Below are 24146 nucleotides of genomic sequence, written 5' to 3'. Positions count from 1 at the left end.
TTGGATGAGAGCCTTGGTTAGGAGCTGGGTGCTGCCTTCTAGTGCCTGAAGGGGCTCCAGGAAAGCTGAGGAGGGACTTGGGACAAGGGCAGGGAGGGATGGGATGAGGGGAAAAGGTTGCAAGAGGAAGGAGGAGGGATTGAGATGAGATCTTGGGAAGAAATTGTTTAATTTGAGGGTGCTGAGCCCCTGTGCCAGGTTTCCCAGAGAAGCTGTGGCTGCCCCATCCCTGACAGTGTCTCAGGTCAGGTTGGATGGGGCTTGGAGCAACCTGGGCTGGTGGGAGGTGTCCCTGCCCATGGAAAGGGCTTGGAATTAGATTAACTTTAAGGTTTCTTCCAACCCAAACCAGGCTGCGACTCTGATTTTTTTCTTTTTTAAAAGGCAAAAACAACTCCTGAAATGAAATCTGTGAAACTGAGTAGTTTTTGGGCATGGGGATTAAAAAGTTGGACTTTTGACAAGGGCATGGAGTTATAGGATGAGGAAGAATGATTTTAAACTTGAAGAGGGGAGATTTAGATTAAACATTGGGAAGAAATTCTTGAATTTAGGGTGGTGAGACCCTGGAACAGGTTCCCCACGGAAGCTGTGGCTGCCCCATCCCTGGCAGTGTCTCAGGTCAGGTTGGATGGGGCTTGGAGCAACCTGGGCTGCTGGGAGGTGTCCCTGCCCATGGAAAGGGATTGGGAATGGATGATTTTTCAGGTCCCTTCTACCCCAAACCAGTCTGGGATTCTAGGATTCAATGCCATCTCTGCTCCTGCAGCATCCCAACAGCAGTGACCTAAAAAAAAAAAAAAAGATAAGGATGGAGGTTTCTCTTCTCACCAGGAGCAGTGGGAAGAGCTTAGCAACAGCCAGGGTGAAGTTCATCCAAATAATTCCAGGCTGCTTTGGCCAAAAAGGTGATGATCATCCAGGGAGATGCTCAGGAGCTGTTGAGATGGGCATTGTGTCAAGGCAAGGGGAGCAGCTCTGCACTGACCTCTCTGTAACCTGGTGGAAAAGAAGATTCCCACCCAGAGCTGCTTGGGAAATCCCACTTCATTAAGCCTGATCTTCTGAAGGAGAAATTCCTGGGTTTTGCTTAGTTTTTTGTTTTGTTTTTTTTTTTTCCCTGGGGAAGATTTCATGGTTCCCCAATGGCATTTCTGGATATTGTAATAAGTAATAAATAATCAAGCAGGGTAAAAGGGATGATATTGGAACATAATGATATTTGAACATAAAATAGATGATATTTTGATATTTACAGCATGTGGAGGGATGGGTGCTGGGGAGGCTTCATCCCAGCTGCTGGTGTGATCAGGACAGTGCCCAGGGAGACAGGAGCTGTTCTTGGACACATCTTTCTGGCTCTCTCCTTCTCTCCAGCCCCACTGTGATGTCCTCAAGAACTCAGGTCAGCCCAAAAGCAGAAGAGGAATGTTTCTGAAATTGTATTTTCATAGGAAAATCCTGGGATCAGATGGCCCCCTCAGCTGCAGTCCCAAGCTCTTTGCAGCTGGGTGGCTTAGGCCAAGGCTGTCCCCTCTTCAGCATCAAACCTGGGGAGTCAGAGCAGAGCTGGAGAGGCAGAAAGGATGTGGAAGGAGCTCAGCTTTTTCTCAGTAGCCAAAAAGAAAAGTCAGGATGATGTGTATACACCAAAAATATTTCAAGGTCTGGAGTCTGCTGGCCATCCTGGGAAGGATTAACCAGGTTTTGCAGGGGCAGCATTTAATTTGAGTTTTCCATGTCCCTGCATCCACTCTGCAAGATTCTTTCAGTGCCTTTTCCACATGAGCAGAACATCTCAGACCTGGGTTATGGGCAGAGTCTTCTTCTGCAAGAAGCTCAGCAGCTCTGACACCAGGAGCCTTTTGTAAAACTTTTCATGCTTCTATTTCCCTGCCTTGAAAATGAGCATCCTGACACCTCCTGCCCTTGCAGAAAAGGAGGAGTGTCCCAGCCCACTGAAGAGCTGAGCATCAAGGCAAAAACCCTTTGGCAAAACCTCTTCCAAGACCTGCAGAGGTAGAATTATTCTGGTGGGAGCAGCTCTGGAGATCACCAGGAAAAGAAAAAGCTGAAACCCACATTTGGGGTTTGTGGGGTCCTTGTTAAACAAGGGCACAACAAGGGGCCAAGGATGCTCCTTTGCAGGAGCCAAAGGTGGATTTCATTGCTTTGGGTCAGGTGTTTGGTGCCAGGTAGCTTTTATCACTCCTCTGCAAATTTTAAATCCCATGTTTAGAAACCTGAGAGTGTTTTATACACCCTCTGTTCTTCCTGCCTGGTTTTTCTCTTATTTTCATTCTTATGAAAGAAGGAGGAGGATTTGCAGCATAGGAGGAGGAGTGGAGAGAGAGGAAATGTTCTGGGTTTTTTGTTTTTTTGTTTTGTTTTGGGTTTTTTAAGTTATAAAACAGTTTTTCTTTTCAATTATAAAACACAGCCCAGGCTGTAGAATTTAATGGGATTTGTCTTCATTTCCCTCTTGGCTCCTTCTGCCTAATTTGTTTCTGAGATGATGGAGGAGCAGGAATAGAGAACAAACCAGGAGAGGGAAGGGCTGCTTGGACATCAGCACCCCTGGGATGCACCCAGGTGGAACAAAAGCCCTGGGAGAACCCCCCAGCATGGAATGGGTGTATGGATGTCTGCATCCCAAGGCTCTGCTGTCCTGGAGAGGCAGGACATCCCTTTCCTTGCATCACCCCATGCCTGCTAAGCCCAGGACCTCTTGGTTTGTCACAGGTCCCATCACACCAGTGATTATTTTATTACTTTCTGCTCTGGATGGTTTTGCTCTGTGAGAATCAAATTGAAGGGGGGAAAAAGAAAGAAAAAAACAAACCATTTTTGTTTGCCAGCCACATGGAGTCTCTCCTCCCTTCCTCAGCTTTCCAAACCCAGCTTTTCAAGGCAGCCTCTCTACCAACAGGCTGCAGAGGACCAAGACTTCCCATCCCTTGATGATTTGGTGAGGGTGAGGCTGCTCAGCACCAGGTTACAAAATCAGCCCCCATGCCTGGGTGGCACTACCCACTCCTGAGAGCCCCCTCCCCTTTGGTGGCTGTAACCCCCTCTCCTGCCTCTAAGCTGATTTCTTAGGCTGCCACGTTCAAGTCCCACATCCCCATGGGATTTAGATGTAGTAAAAATGACTTTGGGTGGGTGGGGGAAGAGAAATAAATGGCAGCCAGGGAGCCAACTAAACTGTCTGCCTATTAATGGTCCTGCTAGTTGCAAATTTACTTTACCACAAAGCCCCCAGCATGCAATCCTTCAATGAATGCCTTTGATTGTGAGAGAATATTTACAGCTGACCCTGCCAGCAGCCTGCAAACCTGCCCTGGGCCTCCTGTCCCACATTAAATCCCCTGGCATCTGTTCCCTGGGTTCTTATCAAGCACACACTGCTCCGGGCAGTGTTTGGGCTGCAGCGCCAGCGATACACGATACACGCGGGGCCTTGAAGAATAAATCCTCACATTCCTGAGGAAATGTTAATTCTCCTGAATGTTATCACCCAGGGAGGAACAGTTACACTTTGTACCTGCCTCTGGGCATCACCATCCCCCCCCTGGGGAGCTTTCCAGAAGGTTTTGATCCCCCTTTCCCCAAAGCAGCTCCCTGCACCAAAGTCTTCCCGGCCACACTTTCTTGGGCCATTTTCTCAGACCTGCCTGAGCATCACCAAATGATTTTTAGGATGCTTTGTATCTAATTCCCCTCCTGTGCCTTCCCTTAGTTCCCCAGGTTGCTCCAGACTGAATAATTTTCCTTGCAGGGACCTTCAGGTGCTCTGCCCCCACCTCCAGCCCCCAGCAGAGCTGCAACCTCAGCACGTCCCCACGCTGCTTCCCTGCCTCCCAGCAGCCAAGTGGAATTTCTTTGTCATTCCCAGCACGTCCCACAGGACATGAGATGGATCCAGGCTGCTCAGCTGCTTTGTGTTGGACAGAAGACCCAGTGATGGGTGGTGGGCCTGCTCCATCCTTTCTGCAGACAAGGGTGGCTTTAGGTCTGTGCCGAGGGCTGACGCCTCTTTTCTCCCTTCTCAACGTTTTTACCCAAAAGTTCAGGCTTTGCCATCCAGGCTGTCTGAATTCTGGGCATGTTTGGGATTGAACATGGACTTGGAGCCAAGCCCACTGGCACTGCAGCGGTGAGGTGGGTGGTCAGGGTTTTGGGGGGGGGATGTTTGCTGCTTCCTATGGTCCTGATTTGGTGGGGGATCAGGGAAGCATCTCTGAAGTTTGTGAGACACAAGTTTGTCACTTGACCTTTCAGATGGTGGAGGATGAGCCTTCAGCAGCTCTCCTGCAGCCATCAAAAGGAAAAGATTAAAAAAACCCCATAAATTCCTCACACCCCTTCCCTGCCTCCTTTGGAAGCAGAGTCTGGAGCTGCTGGAGAGTCCAGAGAAGAGCTTGGGGGGGGGGGGTGTCTGTGTGATTGTTTGATTTAGGGATTTCTTAAAGTGCTTATTCTTCACATACCTTTTTTTCAGGTCTACAGGAATGCTTGGGCCAGGTCTGGATGTGGTAGCACCACCAGTGAGCTGTACTCAACACTCCATGGGTTTCAAGAGGAAACAGTAAGAACAGGCAGAGCAGGCAGCAGCTCTGTCTTTGGGCTCCTTCCCACTAATTAGCAGCTCAAAGATCTTGCAAGTTGGCATTTTGGTGGAATAATTAGTAACATCTCTTCTTTCTCTGAAAGCTAAACCCCAACTAAACCCCAAACCACCCAGCTCCAGCTTGATTCTCAACACTCCTCAATCCACTTGAAATTTCATCTCAGTGGCATTCAGGCTTTTTCACAAACCTGGAAATCTGGATGGATCCTGAAATGAGGAAACTCTGAGCACATCACTCAGCTCCCCAGGGATGACAGGAAAGAAATTGAGTTATTTTTTACGACTGATTAATTAATTACTTAGGAATTATTGCTGCTTTGCACACAAGCTTTACAGCTCCAAATCCCAGATAATTCTTTCTTGCTGGGCAGTGTCAGGGCAGACAGCTCGTGCACGTTCTTCCCCTTGCCACTGATGGATTTTTTTGTTTATTTTGGGGTTTTTATATCTTCTTTCTTTCTTTCTTTCTTTCTTTCTTTCTTTCTTTTTTTTTTTTTTTTTTTTTTTTTTTTTTTTTTTTTTGCATTTTACATTGTTTGATGTGGTGGGAGATACTCTGGCAGTGTTTGACCAGGGGTCACACGAAAAGGGGAAATCAACCTTTCAAATTTCAACCACAAACAGAGACTTGTGGGGTTTTGGTCAGGAAAAGTGGGACAAGCAGTTTGGAGCAGAGAGAGAAACAGCAGGAGATAGTGCTGGGTAACATCAGGGTTGGAATAATTTGTTCTCCCAGGTGGATTCCCCAAATCTGCAGAGTCTGCAGTCTCAGCTCAATGGGGTGCTGAGATGTCTCATATAAAAAATAGCATTAAAAGAGTTGGACCAGAGGACCATGATGTCCCTTCCAACCTGACATGCTCTGATTCTGAGATTCTCTGATCCTCCAGCACCCTGCTTTTCATTCACCCTCTCCTTGCACCCTTCACTTTCTCAAATCTGAGAAGGGTGTAGCACTGAGATCTGCCTGAGACAAGGGGAAAACTCAAACCATCCCTGGAGATCTGCAAAGCCTCCTCAGGTGTTGCTTTTACTTCTAGTGGCAATATTGCTGATTTCCTTTGTCACTAACTGAATTTGAGAAGCCACCAGTTCTCCCATCCCTGAAACCACTCTCATTCCTTGATGTCTCAAAGGAAAGGGCATCTCTCCCATCCCTTTGCAGCATGTGCAGTGTGAAGATGAGAAGGAATGAGAACCCCCTGAGGGTGCTGGTCGCCCCTGAGCTCTGCATCACCCTCTGGCCATTTATTCCTGAGTGCTTAAATTCTCTTTCTGGAGTATTTTGGATTTCCTTAGGAAGACTCAGCAGCTCTGTAATTCATGAAGAAAATCTCAGGGCATTTCTTGGTGCTTTGTGCTCATGTTCCTGCCTGGGATGTACAGACAGTGCTGATATTCATCTTGGGAACTCCCAGTCCAAGGACAGCCAGGCAGACAGACTGAGGTCAGGGCAGAGGGAAAACAAGAGGGATTTTCTGAGCAGGTTGTGCTTGGCACAGCAAGGCTGGGATTTTTTTAAGCAGGGCATGAGGCATCCCCACATGCTGCAGGTCCAGCTCCTGACTGGGTGACAGGGTGGCTGATGGCCACAAATGGCTAAAAAAATGTTTCTCAGGGACTGAAAAGTCACCTTCTAGTTCATCAATATGTTAAAATCAATATAAATGTTGCTCCTTGCTAGAGATAAAAGGAAAAAACTTCACTTAATGATACTTTTCTTCAAACAGCAGCCCTCTAGCAATAATTTATGACCAAAGGGCTGAGGAAATTAGAGGTAATTTATGAATCTTATCCATAAGAGTCTAAAAATGTCTTTTGGTAAAATCAGGCTGTATTCTACTCCAATTTTTTTTTAATCTAGTGAATTTTCCTGGACTCTAAATAGGTGGGATAACAAAACTGGGTCTTCTAATTTCAGGGTTTCATGACACGAAACACAGCAAAGCAGAACGAGCACTGCCTGAAGAACTTTGACCTGACCAAGTACCTCCAGGTCCTCAGCCACCTCTCCATCCAGATCTACCAGCAGCTCATCAAGATAGCAGAGGCCATCCTCCAACCCATGATTGGTATGTTCACAGCATGGCAGCTCTTAGGAAGGTATTGTTTTGCCCATAATTAGCTACTCAGAATATTTGCCAGACCTTGGTGCTTTGCTCCTGTGATTTCTTCTCAAAGGAACGGCCTGGATTAGCAACGAGGCAGATGTTGCCCCCCAAAAAAAGTCTTGGTTTACAGCAGATCCTTGTGGTAGTAGGAGTTGAGGTGGACAGAAATTAATAGGGATGTAAGGGGATTGTTCTCACATGAAGGGATTGGAGTGTGTCCAGGGCAATGGAGCCGGGGAAGGGTCTGGAGCAGAAGTCTGCCCAGGAGCAGCTGAGGGCCCTGGGGATGTTGATCCTGGAGCAAAGGAGGCTGAGGGGAGACCTTCTGGCTCTCTGCAACCCCCTGAGAGGAGGTTGGAGCCAGGGGGGGTCGGGCTCTGCTCCCAAGGAACAAGGGATGGGAGAAGAGGAATTGACCTGGAGGTTTAGATTGGAGCTTGGGAACAATTTCTCCCTGGAAAGGGTTGTCAGGGCCTGGAGTCCCCATCCCTGGAGGGATCTCAAATCAGTGGTCCAGCTCCTGACTGGGTGACAGGGTGGCTGATGGCCATGGGAGCTGGAGGTGTGAAATAAAGAGAGAGAAAGAGAGCTGGGGAAGGGTCTGGAGCAGAAGTCTGCCCAGGAGCAGCTGAGGGAGCTGGGGGTGTTGATCCTGGAGCAAAGGAGGCTGAGTGGAGAAGGAGCATTTCTTACCACTGACAAATTGATAGATGTTGGCTTTTTTAGCTCTTCTTTTTTCTCTCCTTTTTTTCAGTGTCTGCAGTGCTGGAAAATGAGAGTATCCAAGGACTTTCAGGTGTCAAACCCATGGGCTACAGGAATCGTTCCTCCAGCATGGCAAATGGGGACAGCTCCTACACCTTGGACTCGATCATTCGCCAGCTCAACACCTTCCACAGCATCATGAGTGACCATGGGCTGGACCCAGAGATTGTGCAGCAGGTCTTCAAGCAGCTCTTCTACATGATCAATGCTGTGGCTCTCAATAATCTTTTGCTGAGGAAGGATGTCTGCTCCTGGAGCACGGGAATGCAGATGAGGTGGGATTTCGGGGGGGGGGGGCTTTGGGCCTGGGTGTCCCTCCTGAAGGAAGTGATGTGAATTTTTCTAAATAGGTGGAAAATAGAATTTAATGGTTTAATTAATGGTTGTAGAAAATCCGCAGAGGCTTAAGGACAGCACATAGTCACCAATATGGTTACAGTGAAGTCGTTTAATAACAAATCACACTCGCTTTATATAGAATCCTTGTTTATATAACGATATCTTGCAGGTGGCTATATCTTGGCCACAAATCCTTTTCTCACAGAACTTCTCCTGGCTACATCATTATCCTGTTATTCTTCTTTTCTGCTGCCAGCTCCCTTATCTTTTTCCAATAGCTCATCTTTCAGTAACCTTGAAACTGGGCCTCAAGGCCCTTAGCTTACTCTAGCTAAAGCTAGTCAGGATTGCTCACATGTCTGTTTTCTTCCAGTTTCCCAAAAAATGGTGAACTGGATTCACCAGGACAACAATGCAGCCACAGACCCCTGCTGATTAACACTTGTGCAGGGAAGTTTGCTGGGTCCTGTGGGAATTAAAACAGTGGTGAGGCTGCCCCTGGAATCCTGGGGTCAGTTCTAGGCTCCTCAGGACAAGAAGGACATTGAGAGGTTGGAGTGTGTCCAGAGAAGGGAAGGGAGCTGGGGAAGGGTCTGGAGCAGAAGTCTGCCCAGGAGCAGCTGAGGGAGCTGGGGGTGTTGATCCTGGAGTAAAGTAGGCTGAGGGGAGACCTGGCTCTCTGCAACCCCCTGAGAGGAGGTTGGAGCCAGGGGGGGTCGGGTTCTGCTCCCAAGGAACAAGGGATGGGAGAAGAGGAATTGGGCTGGAGGTTTAGATTGGAGCTTGGGAACAATTTCTCCCTGGAAAGGGTTGTCAGGGCCTGGCCCAGGCTGCCCAGGGCAGGGCTGGAGTCCCCATCATTCCTGGAGGGATTTCAAAGCCCTGGAGATGTGGTGCTGAGGGGCATGGGGCAGTCATGGCCTGGGCAGTGCTGGGTTAAGGGTTGGAGTTGATGATCTCCAAGGTTTTTTTCCAACCCCAATGATTGTGTGACTCTCTGCAGACCCTAATGAGATTCCTCCAAGTGTAACTGTGCTCAGAGCCACTCCAGACCCAACTGCAGAGGCTGCAGAGCTCAGGGTGGCACAGCAAGCTCAGGACCCCCATGGGGACAGGTGACATCTCCTAACCCTACACTGACCCTTTAGGGGAGGTTTAGGTTGGAGCTGGGGAACAATTTCTCCCTGGAAAGGGTTGTCAGGGCCTGGAGTCCCCATCATCCCTGGAGGGATTTCAAAGCCCTGGAGATGTGGTGCTGAGGGCCATGGGGCACTGGTGGCCTTGGCAGTGCTAGGTTAAGGGTTGGACTGGGTAATCTTCAAGCTCTTTTCCAACCCAAATGACTCCATGATTCTGCAGGTGGATCTGAAAGCCAAACCTCTCTGCTCTGTGAGGAGCCTCCTGTGAGCTGCAGGGCAGCAGCACCAGCACTGTTGGCTGCTGGGCTGGGATCAGGGGCCCAGACTCCCCATCATGCTGGAATAAGGATGGGAATTTGAAAGGACAGCCAGTCCAAACTTGCCAGAACGGGGTCATGAATATTTATCAGCCCTGGCATAAATCTGTCAACTTCCTTTTCACTGTAAATGGTTTAAACCTTCCCTTTGCTGCCCTCTCCCCTTCCCTCAGCAGATCCTCTGCCTGCTCCCCTTCACCCTTGCAGTGGGTGCAGTTAAAGGCATTTATTGTGTTCACTTTTTTCAAATATAACTGGGTACCTCACAGGATTTTGTTTGCATTTAGAAGCTCAATAAAGTCTTCATTTTAACTGACTTTTGAAACTTGAACATGTCTGCTGTAGAAAAGCACCTTCCTGGTGCTGTTTAGCTGTGACAGCTCAGCTGTGTCTAAGGTACAGAGAGGGTACATTTTCCTTTGAGGAATCCCAGACTGGTTTGGGTTGGAAGGGACCTTAAAGATGATCCAGTTCCAACCCCTTTCCATGGGCAGGGACCCCTCCCACCAGCCCAGGTTGCTCCAAGCCCCATCCAACCTGACCTGAGACACTGCCAGGGATGGGGCAGCCACAGCTTCTCTGGGAAACCTGGCACAGGGGCTCAGCACCCTCACAACAAAGAATTTCTTCCTCAGATCTCATCTCAAATTCCCCTCTTCCGGTTTGAAACCATTGCCCCTCATCCCATCCCTCCCTGCCCTTGTCCCAAGTCCCTCCCCAGCTTTCCTGGAGCCCCTTCAGGCACTGGAAGGTGCTTAAGGTCTCCCTGCAGCCTTCTCTTCTTCAGGCTGAACAACCTCAACTCTCTCAGCCTGGCTCCAGAGCTGCTCCAGCCCTCCCAGCATCTCCATGGCCTCCTCTGGACTCACTCCAACAGCTCCATCTCCTTCTGGTGTTGGGGGCCCCAGAACTGGACCCAGCACCCCAGGGGGGTCTCCCCAGAGTGGAGCAGAGGGGGACAATCCCCTCTCTCACCCTTCTGGGGGTGCAGTTGTTGAGTATTAAGCTTTGATCTGTTTGTCTGTTGCCACACTTATCACAAATATGCCTCAAAATCCACCTCTCCCAGCACTGCTTGAATCCCAGAGAGGCTTTTTGAGATGCTACCTCTTCCCTCTCAGCTCACCTCTTATCTCTGCTGCTCCCCCAGGTTTAACATCAGCCAGCTGGAGGAATGGCTGCGTGGCAAGAACCTGCAGCAGAGTGGAGCAGCACAAACCTTGGAGCCCTTGATTCAGGCTGCTCAGCTTCTGCAGCTGAAAAAGAAAACCTCAGAAGATGCTGAGGCCATCTGCTCCTTGTGCACCTCCCTGACAACACAGCAGGTGAGGAGCAGGTCAGGGATCACCCACCAGAGGCTGTGGATAATATAAGGGGTGGGAAAGGGTGGCCTCCCAATGCCCACACTCTGCATGTCATTCCCACTGTGGGGTCAACTTGTCCTCTGCAGGAATGCTGTGAGGGATGGAGCTCTGGCAGAGGTGGTCACCACAGTGGTTCCTCTCTTGAAGCAGAAGCTCCAGGAGAAATGTTCAAAGATGAAACCCAGCCCTGAGGTGTTCATACTCTAAGTCAGACACTTAGAATTTTAAAGCCACCTATTGTTTTTTGCCAGGTTTTAACTTGCCTCAGGCTGCAGGATGCCCACCAAGGACTCATATTTGAGAACTGCCCATCTAGGCTGGCTGGATCCAACTTTAAACTTTGAGACTCCATTCCAGGAGGATATAAATTTTTTTTTTTTTTTTTTTTTTTTTTTTTTGCTGCTGAACTGTCTGGCCTTGATTTGATAATGTCATAGGAAGGGAGAAGCAAGAGGTGTGAGCTGTTCTCCAGTGGTTCTTTGGGATGCTGTCTCCATCTCCCCATCTTGAACATCTTGAGAGAAGCCAAGGGGTGGCAGGGGAGGAGCAGGAGTGAGGAAGCAACAGGAAAAGTGTTGTAGAGGTGACATCAGAAGAGGAGGTGGTCACCTGAATCTTCTTGTGTCACCATGTGCCAACCAACAGAAGTCCCAATATAAAAAGTAAAATTACTCAATTTTACTCCCAATCCACACTTGTTGCCTCAAGAAGTGACTTTGATGGGTCCATAGAGGCTTTTCATCATGCAAAGAAACACCTGGATCATGTTGTATTCTCATGCCTGTCTGTAATCCTGGGGTTTTTTCACCAGATTGTGAAGATACTGAACCTCTACACTCCTGTGAATGAGTTTGAAGAACGTGTGACAGTCGCTTTCATCCGAGACATCCAGGTAAAGGAAAGGCTTTCTAGTGGAGGAGAGAGTTTGCTGACACTTGTATTAAATCATTCCTAGCTTAAGGATTTGGTAAATCCCTGAATTTAGTGCTCTGTGAGCAGAACGCTGCAGGGAGAACCAGGCTGTTACTCACAAAGAGCAACAAGCACTAACAAGAGTTAGTGAAGCCTGGGTGGAACAGAGATTCCTTCTGAGACACAAGGCAGAAACTGGCAATAAATTAAAGCCAGATAAATGGAAAGCAAACTTTTAATGTTTCCAAGGAGGAAATGGAAACCCAAAAGTGTTCAGTTACTCCTGGGATACCTCTCTGTCAATCACAAGTGCTCTGCTGGTGTCAGGCAGTGCTGCTCTGGCTGTGCCAAGGGGGTGATGTTGTTTCCAAGTCCTGTGTCTTCCTTGGTGGTCAGGTAGAAAATGTAGCCAGGTTCTTCTGAAGCAGTGTCCAAGCCTGTGTAGAAGCTGCTGTAAATATTTGCTCAGAGGAAGGCTGCTGCAAGAGAGAACAACATCATTCTGGCTGTTTTTTTGCAGTATCTCTGTGAAACTGTGTTCTTCCTCAAAGCTTTGATGTTAAGCACCCTAAGGGCAAAGACAAGGCAACAACTGAACAGTTTGTTTTCTTTTCCTAACCTCATAGATACACTTGCAAGAACGAAATGACCCTCCACAGCTGCTCTTAGACTTCAAGCACATGTTCCCTGTGATGTTTCCCTTCAACCCATCCTCCATAACCATGGACTTGATTCACCTCCCTGCTTCTCTCAACTTGGAGTTTCTCAATAGAGTCTGAAGGAAGTCCAGTGAAGCCCACCCACCCAGAAACCTCCAGCAAAGAAAGAAAAATGGTGAAAGGAAATAAATCTGGACCAAAGAGGTTTCTGGAAGAAACAATACACCTAAATAAATGGATGCTAAACTTTGCAGTTAAAAAAGAGACTGATCTGTATGTGATTCTGGGGTTTTTGGGGGTAATTTGCAGCTCAGAAATAAGGATACTTGAAATGTAGATTTATTTTTTACTCTATTGTAGTGAAATGAGGCAACCAGGTGCCACTAATTGCCAGGTAGTGGGCGTGAGCTTGTGTTAAGCCCACCTGTGCCTGGTTAGGGTGGGCCCCCACTGCACATGAGCAGGACCAAGGGGCCAATAAAAGGAAAGGTAAGGCCTGAATCAGGCTCAGCTCACACTGGAACTCACAAACTTGGCATGCTTGGCTTTAACTGCTGCTTTCAGCACTGCACTACCTTTATTGCTCTACTAGAGCTCATTGCTGTCAGGGTGGGCTTTGAGGAGTCTCGAACCCGTGGCCTCCAGCATTGCTCGGAGTGTGTCGTTATGTGCTTAGCCGGCTGCGCCACTCAAGCCTCACCCTATGAGTGATGAGCTCTAGTGGAGATGTGGTGCTGAGGGCCATGGGGCAGTGGTGGGTTAAGGGTTGGACTGGGTGATCTTCAGGGTATTTTCCAACCCAAATGATTCTCTGAGTCTATAACTGTCTAAAGCAGGGTTGATCCAGCAGTGGTTGCTGGTTGCAGTGTGTGTCTCCTGGTGACAGGGGTTGGTGGTTGTCCTGCTCTCAGGTTTTATGACCCTTCTGATGGAAAAAAAGAGAGAATGAGTGGCTGAGAAACCAAACAGGTTTTGTAGGTCCTTGCTCAGCAAACCAACAGTTGATTTCTTGTCTTGGTGGCGCTGAGGGCCATGGGGCAGTGGTGGCCTTGGCAGTGCTGGGTTAAGGGTTGGATTTGATGATCTCTAAGGTTTTTTTCCAACCCCAATGATTGTGTGACTCTCTGCAGACCCTAATGAGATTCCTCCAAGTGTAACTGTGCTCAGAGCCACTCCAGACCCAACTGCAGAGGCTGCAGAGCTCAGGGTGGCATAGCAAGCTCAGGACCCCCATGGGGACAGGTGGTATCTCCTGACCCTACACTGACCCTTTAGGGGAGGTTTAGGTTGGAGCTGGGGAACAATTTCTCCCTGGAAAGGGTTGTCAGGGCCTGGAGTCCCGATCATTCCTGGATCCTGGAGGGATCTCAAATCCATGGAAATGTGGTGCTGAGGAACATGGGGCAGTGGTGGCCTTGGCAGTGCTGGGTTAATTGTTGGATGTGATGATTTCCAAGGTTTTTTCCAACCAAAATGATTCTGGGATTCCCAGGCAGCAGCATTTGGACACAGGGTAGGTGAGCTCTGCAGTTAAGCCCCTCTCCACAACCATGTCCTAAAATCTGCCAACCCAGGCAGTGAATCCCAGGAGCAAGATCTGTGGGCTTGGAAAAGGAGCTCCAATCTAAACCTCCAGCTCAATTCCTCTTCTCCTGTCCCTTGTTCCTTGGGAGCAGAGCCTGACCCCCCCTGGCTCCAACCTCCTCTCAGGGGGTTGCAGAGAGCCAGAAGCTCTCCCCTCAGCCTCCTTTGCTCCAGGCTGACCATGGGAAGAAAAGGCAAAAAATGGGATCAAGCTGTGCCTCTGGAGGAGCCACAGATTTGGGAGGCAGGGTGCAGGAGTCCATAGGATGGTCAGGAGAGGGTAGGTCAGGCAAAGAAGGTGCAGCAGCTCCCTGGAGGCTGGAAAGCTTCCAGTGTATTGGGTGCCTTTGGCTTGAAGATTTTTTTGCTTTGGAAAACCAATGCATTTGTATGGAATTTTGTGTATGAGTTTTCATATCCCCACATAACCCTTGGGCTGCAAAAATTGGTTCTGGAAGAGAAATGCCAAGAAACCTGCAATAAGGCTGAAGAACTGCCTTCTTTTTCTATGCAAAACCCCCTTCCTGTAGCATGGAAGGATTTATGGGATCCAACATTCCTGGACTGGCACTCTCCTCACTGCCTGCTGGGCTCTCCCATAGCTTCTCAGTGGGTTCAAGCCCCTTCCAGCCCCTGGAGCAGGTCAGGAGGAGAGGTGTGAAGCCAAAAAATTGCCAGAAAACCTGAGAGCAAGAAGTGGGGGAAACAGCTTTGCCCTGGAGTAGCCTCTGGCCTCCTGCTTTGGATGGGTCTTCAAAGCCTCTAAAGGGTTTTGGGTCTCCTACGTGGATATTATCACTTACTGCAGGTTTCTCTTTCAGGAGATGGAAGAAATGACCCTTGGGATCACTGAAGAAACCATTGCTGTCCTTGTGATGAGCCCTTCCCAGGAGGATGATCCCAAGAGGAGCATGGAAATAGAGGAATGGTTGAGGTTTGAAGATTGCTGGAGCTTTGCTTCCAGTGCCTGCTGGGACTGAGTGCTCTCCCTGGGCACACACAGAACCAGAACCAGGGCTGGGGGGGCTGGAGAGGAGAATTAAGAGGGATAGCACCAGGGTGAAGTCCTACAGAGCTGAGATTCCAGTGGGATCAGGAGGCAGCTGCCCATCCTAGGCAGGACTTTTCAGGAACATGGCTTTGGACTCAGGTTCTCAACTTTTCTGCTGAAGCTGCAAAAGTTCTTTTAGCTCATGCAAGCTAAATATCCAAGGCAGGTGGTGCAAGTGGGTAAATCCCAACAAAGCTCAGCCCTGAGCTCAGCACCAGCTCTGAGAGCTCTTGTTAACCTCCCAAGAAAGATAAAAACCTGCACCCCATTTCCTGACACCTTCAGCAGAACCTCCTGCTCCCTCTGCACTTCTACCACTGCAAGTCCTCACCAGTTCCACATCTCGGGGCAAGAGAAAACATCTCCTGTTTGGTTTGGGTTTGATTGATGAGCAAAGTAACCATGGGATAATTGTCACTACTTAGGTTTCACATCTCCAAATCTCCAATTTCTCTCCAACTCTTGTTGCTTCTGTGCTTTCCTGCTAAGCAGCAGCTGCCTGAAAGGTGCTGGGTTCTTCCATCAGCACCTGGTTTCCTCCATGGAGGTGGGTGCAGAAAGGATGAAGGAATAAAGTTGGATTCAGGTGGTGCTGTGAGAGGAGATTCCCACAGTGTGGTGGGGAAGTGCTTGAGGACCTCAGCTTGAATCCCACTTCTTAATTCCCAGCAGCTGGAAACTTGGCACTCCTGGGAACAGCACTGGTTTTGTTCCTGAGGAAGAAGTGAAACACTGAGAAAGTGTTGGAAAGCTGAGCTATTGGTTTACAGATTTATAATTTCCTCAAAGTCAGGAGACCCCAGAGGGGAAACTTTTTCCTGCTCTGTTTATTTTTATCCAGGAACACTTCCCTCAGGAAGGCCATGGGGTGTCTCTTCTGATCCTCCTTCACATCACCATCATTGGGTGTCCTTGGATGATGATCCAAGTGCTAATTGATGAACCCAAATCTCAAGTATCTCAAAATAATCATCAGTTACTGAAAGCTGGAGTCTGTTCTTATGAGCTCCTAAATTTTTTTTTTTCCCCCACAGGAATTTCATATATAAACCCAAGCAGTAATATTTGCCCGCATCCCAGCAGGTTTCCCTGTTTGCTTAAAAGTTCCTTGGAGGCTTCTCAGAATTTTTCTCCTTGAAAGCAAAGCAAAAGGCACCTTTTTTTAAGGCAGGGATCTGGAGAGCTGCAGGCAGAATGAGAGTGCCACAGTTTCCAGCCATGTAAATATTTGGAAGCATTCATCAAATTTTCCTCTTCCCATCTGGGTAAAATCCTGGCTTCAAATCTTTGGGTTTTTTTGTGCTAAACAAGAGATCCAAAAATAGTTTTGTGATCAGAACAGTTACACCCCAGCAACTTCTAACCATGCAGCTGAGCTTGGACTCAGGGATGTGTCAGGACACTGGACTTGTGGCTGCTCAGAAAGATGTTTTTTTTTTCTTGGTTTTAGGGTTTTGTTTTGTTTTTATCCCAGTCTGACAAACTTTTCCCTGAGCCTTTTGCAGGAGCTGGGTAACATTCCTGGAAACATTTTGGTTTTATCAAAACACTGCTTTGTCAAATTCCCCAAGCAGCTCTTGGAAATATTTATTTTCAACAAGTCTTTGATTTTTTTTTTTTTTAATATGGTGGGTTCTTCTTTGTTTGAAATAATTATAGTATCACAGAATCTTTCAGGTTGGCAAAAATCCTTGAGATCATCCAGCCCAACCATCATACCTGCTCCACAAAATTCTCCCCCAAACCACATCTCCCAACACCACATCTGAACAACCCTTGAGGACATCCAGGGATGGTGACCCTGGGCAGCCTATTCCTGCGAACAATTTTTTTTCCCTGCTCTCCAGAATGGACATCATCGATGCCTGAAATTCCAGCTGCAGTTTATCCCTTGGCTCTTGGATGCCGCTTCCAAGCTTTTCTCTCTCCTCAGCTGCCATCTAGCTGCAGCCCTGGGGTTTGCTCCTTGGGCTGATGGCTGCTCTGCCACCCTTGAGCTGATAAAATTCCCCTCCCTGCTCCAAGGACCCTATCTGGGTGCCCCCTGCCCAGCCGAACCCCCAAAAGGGATGGGTGGGGAGCACCCATGGGTGCCTGGCAGCACACAGGGGTGCAGATGTGATGCTCTGAGCAGCATCTCCCTTTAATTCCTTCAGCTCTGGTGATGCCCAGGGCAGGGGTGGGGTCCCCATCCCCGGAGGGCTCTCAGAGCCCTGGTGGCTTTGGCACTGATGGGTGACGGTGTCCCCGTGCTGCTCCCCAACCGCTTTCCCCACCGCGGGGCTCTTTTCAGACGCTCCCTGCGGCGCCTTCTCCCCGCGCTCAGCCCCGCACTTGCCCCACGCTCCCTGCTCGAACCCCGCCTCAGATCTCGCGAGAGGTGGCGGCTCCCCCCCCTTTCCTCGGCCTCTTCCCCGTCGCCGCCCTGAGGTGAGGGAGCCATAGGGGGTAGGGATTGCTTCACATCCCCATCCCGATCCCCTCCCATCCTTACCAGGGAGACCCGGGAAAGCCATGAGGGGGGCGAGGATTCGCTTGGCCTCGCTTCACCTCACCGGCCGCCGTCGGTATTTGATGGAAGACGGGGAGGTGGCGGAGTTTGGCTGGGGGGAGGGGTGTCGGTGTCCGTGAGGTAACTGCGGGCTCCGGGCGGAGGCCGTGGCTGCGGTGATGACTTTCTTAGGACACCTTTGGATTTTAGCGTGAAAAGAAACGATGGTCTCTGAGCAGCTCCTTCAGGTGGCGGCAGTAAGGGGAATAAGGGTTCTGCGTTAAGTAGCTAAATGTAATGTTTTTTTGTGGTTTATTTTATTAATTGTGCAGGTGAACCCCCAAAATGGTGCGCTACTCCCTGGACCCAGAGAACCCCACGAAATGTGAGTTGGCGTTTTGGGGACCTATGGGAAAAAAAACACTTCCCCGAAACCCTTGAGGTGTTGATGCTAAAACTTGGTCTTTTTTTTTTTTTTTTTTTCCCGCAGCATGCAAGTCCCGGGGATCCAACCTGCGGGTGCACTTCAAGGTGGGAAATGCAAATATACTTGGGTTTGGGTTTTTTTAAAATATATTTTGTTTCTCCTGTGCCACTTCAGGGTGGCAGCAAACTTCACAGCCTATACTTTAGCTGCTTGTAATGTCTTATCCTAATTATCCTTAAAAGCCCCTAGTCTAACTTAAAATATAAAATACAGTGGATTTAGGAGGAGGAATTGGCCGACTGATAAACGAGGGATTTGGTTGCTTTTCTCTTACTTTGCCTTTTTGGATGGTTGGTTGGAAGGAACATGGGGTTCACCTGGCCATGAAGCGTGGCTGGGGGAGGGCTGGAGCCTTGTGGTGTGAGGACACGGGGTCCTCAGAACTTTTTTGGGCCCCCTAAAAGCAAAGCTGAGGAGGGGCTTTTCTCCTGGGTGTTCTGTGATATGAGTGGAAAAGTATCTCGGTTATTTTTGTTTGTTCTTTTATGGTGATGAGGTAACAGAAGTTATGTTCCGACTTGCTTCATGTCCTCTTTTCAGCACCAATAATTCCTCCTTCATTTTTCTAGCCAAGCCTATTCTTCTCCTTTCATATTCCCTTACATAAAGTAAACTGATTGTAGTTTGCTTTCTCATCACTTCCTCTGAGGTGTCATATTTAACATTTTAGGAGGAATTTATCCTGATTGGTTTTGGATTAGTGGCCAAAGAGGAACTATGGCAAGTGATGAACACTCAAATTTGATTTTTGCTGGTTAGAAAGATATTGGGTAAAAAAAAACAATAAAGAAATGGCAGAGCTGCAAGGGTTAGAAAAGTCTGTAGCAAAATAAAAAGCATTTGTAATTACTCTTTTAATTTTGTGTGTGTGAGGGCTTCTCTTAAACTGAAACTGAAGCGGAAAATGCAGGAAAGAGAGAAGTGGTTTTGGGGTTTGTTTTTTTTGTTCTTGCCTTGTGACTTGGTGTGCTGAGGGGGACTCTGGTGTGCTGTGTGTTGGCAGAACACCCGTGAGACTGCCCAGGCCATCAAGGGTATGCACATCCGCAAGGCCACCAAGTACCTGAAGGATGTCACCCTGAAGAAGCAGTGCGTCCCCTTCCGACGCTACAACGGTGGCGTTGGGCGCTGTGCCCAGGTGAGATGGGGTGGGAAACTGGGCAGGACATCCTCAGTTTGCATTTTATCCAGCAAGTGTAAGGCAAAGGAGAGTTAACCTGCATTCCACTAGAGAATCATACAGCGTTAGGGATTGGGAGGGACCTCTGGAGATCACTGAGGTCTGCCAAGCCACAGCAGGATCACACAGGGCAGGCCACATGGGACACCCAGGTGGGGGTTGAAAGTCCCCAAAGGGGACTCTACAAATTCTCTGCAGAGCCTGGACCAGGGTTTCCTCATGGAAGAAGTTGCTCCTCATGTTGAGGAGAAATGATGCTCCTGTAATTCACTCCTATAAAAACTGTTGCTCCTCTTTCCAAAGTCAAGTTGTTGACCAAATTTATTTTGCTCTGCAATGTTTTTATAACAATTCCAAGGTGACAGGGTATAAAGGAAGGGTGAGTTACGTTGTAGCAGAATAAAATTAAAACTTGGAGGGAGACTCCATAACTTCTCTGGGCAGCCTGGGCCAGGGTTTCCTCACAGGGAAGAAGTTTCTCCTCATGTTGAGGAGAACACGATGCTCCTGTAATTCACCCCTATAAAAACTGTTGCTCCTATTTCCAGTGTCAAGTTTTAGACCAAGTTATTTTGCCTGCAATGCTGTTGTAATAATTGCAAGGTGATGGGGTGTAAAGGAAGGGTGAGTTATGTTGTAGCAGGATAAAATTAAAACTTTTCTGCTGCCCTCAGGCCAAGCAGAAGGAGACTCCACAACTTCTCTGGGCAGCCTGGGCCAGGGTTTCCTCACAGGGATGTTGCTCCTCATATTGAGTAGAACATGACTATAAAAATCACTCCTAAAAACCTGTTGCTCCTATTTCCATTGTCGAGTTGTCAACCAAATTATTTTGCTCTGCAGTGCTGTTATAGTTCCAAGGTGACAGGGTGCAAATAGAGTTACATTGTAGCAGGATAAAATTAAAACTTAGAAGGAGACTCCACAACCTCTCTGGGCAGCCTGGGCCAGGGTTTCCTCACAGGGAAGAAGTTTCTCCTCATGTTGAGGAGAACACAATGCTCCTTTAATTCACTCCTGTAAAAACTGTTGCTCCTATTTCCAGCATCAAGTTGTTGACCAAATTATTTCCCTCTGCAATGCTGTTATAATAATTGTAAGGTGACGGGGTGTAAAGGAGAGGTGAGTTACATTGTAGTAGGATAAAATCACAACTCTTCTCCTTCCCTCAGGCCAAGCAGTGGGGCTGGACCCAGGGCCGGTGGCCCAAGAAAAGCGCCGAGTTCTTGCTGCACATGCTGAAGAACGCGGAGAGCAACGCTGAGCTGAAGGTGGGTGATGTGCTGGGGGCATGGGTGCCCACTGAGCTGGGTGGGGGCTTGAAGCGTGGCTCAGCTCCCCTAAATGTACAAAATCAAAAGCTGTTGAGTCGGGAGGTTTGTACCTCTGGATCATGCTCTGTGCTCTGATGACTTGACGGCGGTGATGACCATCTTAGGACACCTTTGGAATAACCATGAAAAAAAAAGATGTTTGTTCTGAGCTGTCAGTCTGAAGTAACATCGAGTTCTTTGGTGAGGAAAACCAAACAGAAGGTTGAATGTTCCTTCCCAGGGTCTGGATGTGGATTCCCTGGTGATCGAGCACATCCAGGTGAACAAAGCTCCCAAGATGCGCCGCAGAACCTACAGAGCCCACGGCCGCATCAACCCCTACATGAGCTCCCCCTGCCACATCGAGATGATCCTCACTGAAAAGGAGCAGATTGTCCCCAAGCCAGAGGAGGAAGTTGCTCAAAAGAAAAAGGTACCAAATATCTCCAGTTCAGGAGGTGCCAGCCTTGATGTCTGGGGGTTGCTGTGATGACCATCTTGGGACACCTTTGGAACACCTGTGAAAAAAAAATTGCGTTACTTCTGAGCAACCTCATAAACACTGAGAATTGGGGGGGGAAATAATTTCTAACAATTCCCAGTGGTTTTAGTCAATTTCCATGTAGGATGTTTGAAGGGAGGTGCAGACTCTTTCTTTACCTCCCTTCTCATTTCTTGGTCTCTCTTTCAGATCTCCCAGAAGAAGCTGAAGAAGCAGAAGCTGATGGCTCGGGAGTAAAAAGTGTATCAAATAAAACCAAAAAAGAGTTGGGATTGAGCGTGGTCCCTTCCCTGAGGGGTGTTTCCCGCGGGTGGGGCCGGGGTGGGGAGGAGCAGCTCTGCGGGACGTAGATTTCGGATGGAAACCAAGAGTTGGAAGCAGAGCCCGGGTTCGGGGCAGCGGATGGCCCGGGAACGGTCGCCGGGAGATGACGTATTTCCGGCGCGGGATGTGGCCATGTGCTTAGTGATTTGTCCCCTTTTTCCGGTTCCGGTTCGGGGGTGGGTCCGGTAACGGTGTGGTTCGGCTGCGGGGGGGCGGTGAGTGCGGGCCCGGGCCGAGTTGGCTGCGGCTCCCTCCCTCCTTTCGTGAGCCTGCCCGGATGGGCTTGGGGCGTTTGAGTGGAACTTAAACCAGTTTGGTTCTTTTGGGCCCTCCAGGAGCTCCTCGGGTCCAGCCCAAACATCCCAGTCCCGGGATCTTCTGGGTCAAGACGGCCTCTCAGGAACACAACCCCAGCGTTTTGTCGGCGCAGCCTTTTTGGGGTTTTTTAGCCGTTTTCACGGTAATCCTTGTACTAAAGAGCCAGTTCGGTGTGGGGACAAAGCCCGACCCGAATCTGCCACTGCCACCCGTGTCCTCTGCTGACACTCAGTGGTGGCTGGGGCACAAAGGAATCAGCTGGAGGATAAAACTGGAAGCATTGCTGCTTTTAGGAGGTTTTTATACGGGGGGAATGGTTTCGAGCTGGAAGAGGGGAGATTGAGGTTGGACATGAGGAAGAAATTCTTTGTTGTGAGGGTGCTGAGCCCCTGTGCCAGGTTTCCCAGAGAAGCTGTGGCTGCCCCATCCCTGGCAGTGTCTCAGGTCAGGTTGGATGGGGCTTGGAGCAACCTGGGCTGGTGGGAGGTGTCCCTGCCCATGGAAAGGGGCTGGAACAAAATGATCTTGAAGATCCCTTCCACCCCAAAGCAGTCAGGGATTTTATATTTCTTTTATATCTGACAGAGGTTTGACTTCTTTTTGATCTGCAGCCTTGAGGTGACCTGGGTGCAGAGGCACTGGAAAGGTGGCCTGAGGGTTCCATCCAGAGCAGGAACCCCCAGCACCTTGCTGGAAATAAAATCCTCTTTTGGAGCACCTTTAACGAGCTCCTTTGTTCCTTTTGTCTCAGCTGATGATTCCTCAGGTTCTGTAACACTGTATCTGAAGTAGTTTTGTGTCATTTAAGTAAAACCTTCCATCCTCTGTATGTATTTTTCCAAGTTCCAGTTGTAAAATGAATTAATGCAAACTTTTTATTTTAAAATTCAAAAAATGTGTCTCTGGTTGGTGAGAACTTTATAACAGTTAATCAGTTATTAAAGAACTGCTACATTTGCATATCAGCTACAATCCTTAATCATTATTTAAATTGATTTTCTTGGCTCATGGCATCCAAAAGCCATATTCTAACCTGTTTATATTTTTTTTTATCCCCCAGGGTTGTCACAGAGCAGGAGGAAGCCATGGTGTGCATTCCCTGCATCGTCATCCCCGTTCTCCTCTGGGTCTACAAGAAATTCCTTGAGCCCTACATCTACCCCCTCATAGCCCCCTTCATTAAGAGGGTCTGGCCCAAAAAAGCTGTGGAAGAAACAACCACCATAAAAGAAAGTACAGGAGAGAGCTCTGGAAATCCTCGGGTACCTTCAGCCACCAAAAGAGATCAGGAGGATGAGTTTGGAATTTACAGAGTAAGATGAATGCTTGTAGCTAACCGGGGGCACTCCAGATAAAGTTTGAGGTGGGCAGCACGTGAGAATAAGTAGCTGGGTGGAAAAGCTTACTTTATTTATCTTTTAATTATTATTTTAAATTGCTGGTTGGTCTTTTATAGAATCAGAGAATTGTTGAAGTTGAACAGGGCCTCTAAGGTCATAAGTCCAACCATCAACCCAACACTACTAGACAGCTAAACCATGTCCTGAAATGCTTCATCCACACCTTTTTTGGACACCTCTAGGCATGGGGACTTCACCTCTGCCCTGGGACAACCCTTTTCAGGGAGAAATTGTTCCCCAGCTCCAACCTAAACTTCCCCTGGCACAACTTGAGGCCTTTCCTTGTCCCATTCCTTGTTTCATGGCACAGTCCTTCCCCCTGCCAAACAGTAATTTAGACACACCACCACTTTGTTATCTTTATAAAAGTCATTTTTTTCCACCAGCTGCTCCTGTCCTGGGGTTGGGGTCCCTTTTTTTGGGGACCAGTAACCAGGGTGTCCTTTATTCACAGTTTGAAAGCAACAGTGTCGCAAATGGGACTGCTTCAAAGAGAGCCCTGGAGGTTTCCGACAAGAAAACACATTAAAGGATGGAATTTCTAAGGATTTGCTTCCCTGGTGTCCAATATGAACTGGTGATACTTTTCTCAGCTTCTGAGACTGGTTTTTCTTTGCACGTTTTAGCTGAATTCCAAGCCCTTATCACTTTAGAGGAGAGGGTCTCTTTTGCCACTAAGATGGCAGCTATTATATTTCTTAATTTAAAATGTGGGCAGACTGAAGTTTTCTGGTTTTCTTCACTGGAACTGCTTTTCATCCATCATCTGTTTAGTGTGATTCAAGTTTAGGTTCAATAATTTATAACTAAATCTAGCTTTGGGAGGGAAATTTTAGCACCTTAGTTTCACTCTCTGCTAGTGCAACACTTCAGGCTTTCACCTTAAAAAGCTGTTCCTGTTCTTGACCTTGCTAACAAATGATGAATTGCACTGGATCAAGAGAAGCATCATGGTTAAATTATGAAGAATAAAGAACTTTTTCGTGTCAGATCTATGGGCAAGCTCAAGGAGTTGTTGCTCTATGCAAAAATTTACTTGGCTTCCTAAAAGCAGAGTCTTGATTTGCTATTTGTTATTTTTTTTCCTTGAAATGCTGTGCCTTTCTTTCCTGAAGAGGATCAGCAGGGGCATGGTTCTTCCTTTTTTTTTTTTTTTTTTTTTTTTTTTTTTTTTTTTTTTTTTTTTTTTTTTTTTGTGGTGGTTTAAAATGGTACAGAATTTGGTCTTGAAAAAAAAAATAATGCAAGTCAAATCTCTTC

General features: G+C 48.1%; 2 protein-coding genes and 3 non-coding genes across 6 annotated transcripts; all 5 read left to right on the top strand.

Annotated features, from left to right (window-relative positions):
* Positions 1-4105: 4105 nt before the first annotated feature.
* On the top strand, positions 4106-12572 carry LOC103527965 (unconventional myosin-Vb). Its single transcript, XM_030468317.1, has 6 exons — positions 4106-4156; positions 6552-6702; positions 7496-7781; positions 10452-10626; positions 11477-11557; positions 12204-12572. The coding sequence occupies exons 1-6, from the start codon at positions 4106-4108 to the stop codon at positions 12354-12356; spliced, it is 897 nt and encodes a 298-aa protein (XP_030324177.1). The 3' UTR covers positions 12357-12572.
* Positions 12573-17251: 4679 nt separating this feature from the next.
* LOC103527962 (60S ribosomal protein L17) lies at positions 17252-21116 on the top strand. Of its 2 annotated transcripts, none has more exons than XM_030468397.1 (7): positions 17252-17301; positions 17695-17747; positions 17853-17893; positions 18853-18987; positions 20202-20300; positions 20584-20775; positions 21034-21116. In XM_030468397.1, exons 2-7 carry the CDS (start codon positions 17708-17710, stop codon positions 21079-21081), a joined length of 555 nt encoding a protein of 184 aa, XP_030324257.1. In that variant the 5' UTR covers positions 17252-17301; positions 17695-17707; the 3' UTR covers positions 21082-21116. The 2 variants fall into 2 exon arrangements, with proteins under 2 accessions (XP_030324257.1, XP_030324258.1); XM_030468398.1 differs by lacking the exon at positions 17252-17301 and adding an exon at positions 17314-17438.
* LOC115600156 lies at positions 17534-17602 on the top strand. The gene has a single exon (XR_003988833.1). It is a non-coding gene; the product is annotated as a small nucleolar RNA SNORD58 (small nucleolar RNA).
* LOC115600166 lies at positions 20447-20516 on the top strand. The gene has a single exon (XR_003988841.1). It is a non-coding gene; the product is annotated as a small nucleolar RNA SNORD58 (small nucleolar RNA).
* On the top strand, positions 20824-20894 carry LOC115600157. Its single transcript, XR_003988834.1, has one exon. It is a non-coding gene; the product is annotated as a small nucleolar RNA SNORD58 (small nucleolar RNA).
* Positions 21117-24146: the final 3030 nt, after the last annotated feature.

The sequence above is a fragment of the Calypte anna genome, chromosome W (genome assembly GCF_003957555.1).
Source record: "Calypte anna isolate BGI_N300 chromosome W, bCalAnn1_v1.p, whole genome shotgun sequence".
NCBI lineage: Eukaryota > Metazoa > Chordata > Aves > Apodiformes > Trochilidae > Calypte > Calypte anna.
Note: the sequence above shows the minus strand (reverse complement) of the source record. Positions and strands in the feature narration are given on the sequence as shown.

Excerpts from the sequence above, each read along its gene's own strand:
- LOC103527965 (XM_030468317.1), top strand. The coding sequence starts at position 4,106 with ATGTTTGGGATTGAACATGGACTTGGAGCCAAGCCCACTGGCACTGCA. Across the intron at positions 4,157-6,551 it reads AGCCCACTGGCACTGCAGCG|GGTTTCATGACACGAAACAC; the intron begins GTGAGGTGGGTG and ends TTCTAATTTCAG. Across the intron at positions 7,782-10,451 it reads AGCACGGGAATGCAGATGAG|GTTTAACATCAGCCAGCTGG; the intron begins GTGGGATTTCGG and ends CTGCTCCCCCAG.
- LOC103527962 (XM_030468397.1), top strand. The coding sequence starts at position 17,708 with ATGGTGCGCTACTCCCTGGACCCAGAGAACCCCACGAAAT. Across the intron at positions 20,301-20,583 it reads AGAGCAACGCTGAGCTGAAG|GGTCTGGATGTGGATTCCCT; the intron begins GTGGGTGATGTG and ends GTTCCTTCCCAG. Across the intron at positions 20,776-21,033 it reads AAGTTGCTCAAAAGAAAAAG|ATCTCCCAGAAGAAGCTGAA; the intron begins GTACCAAATATC and ends TCTCTCTTTCAG.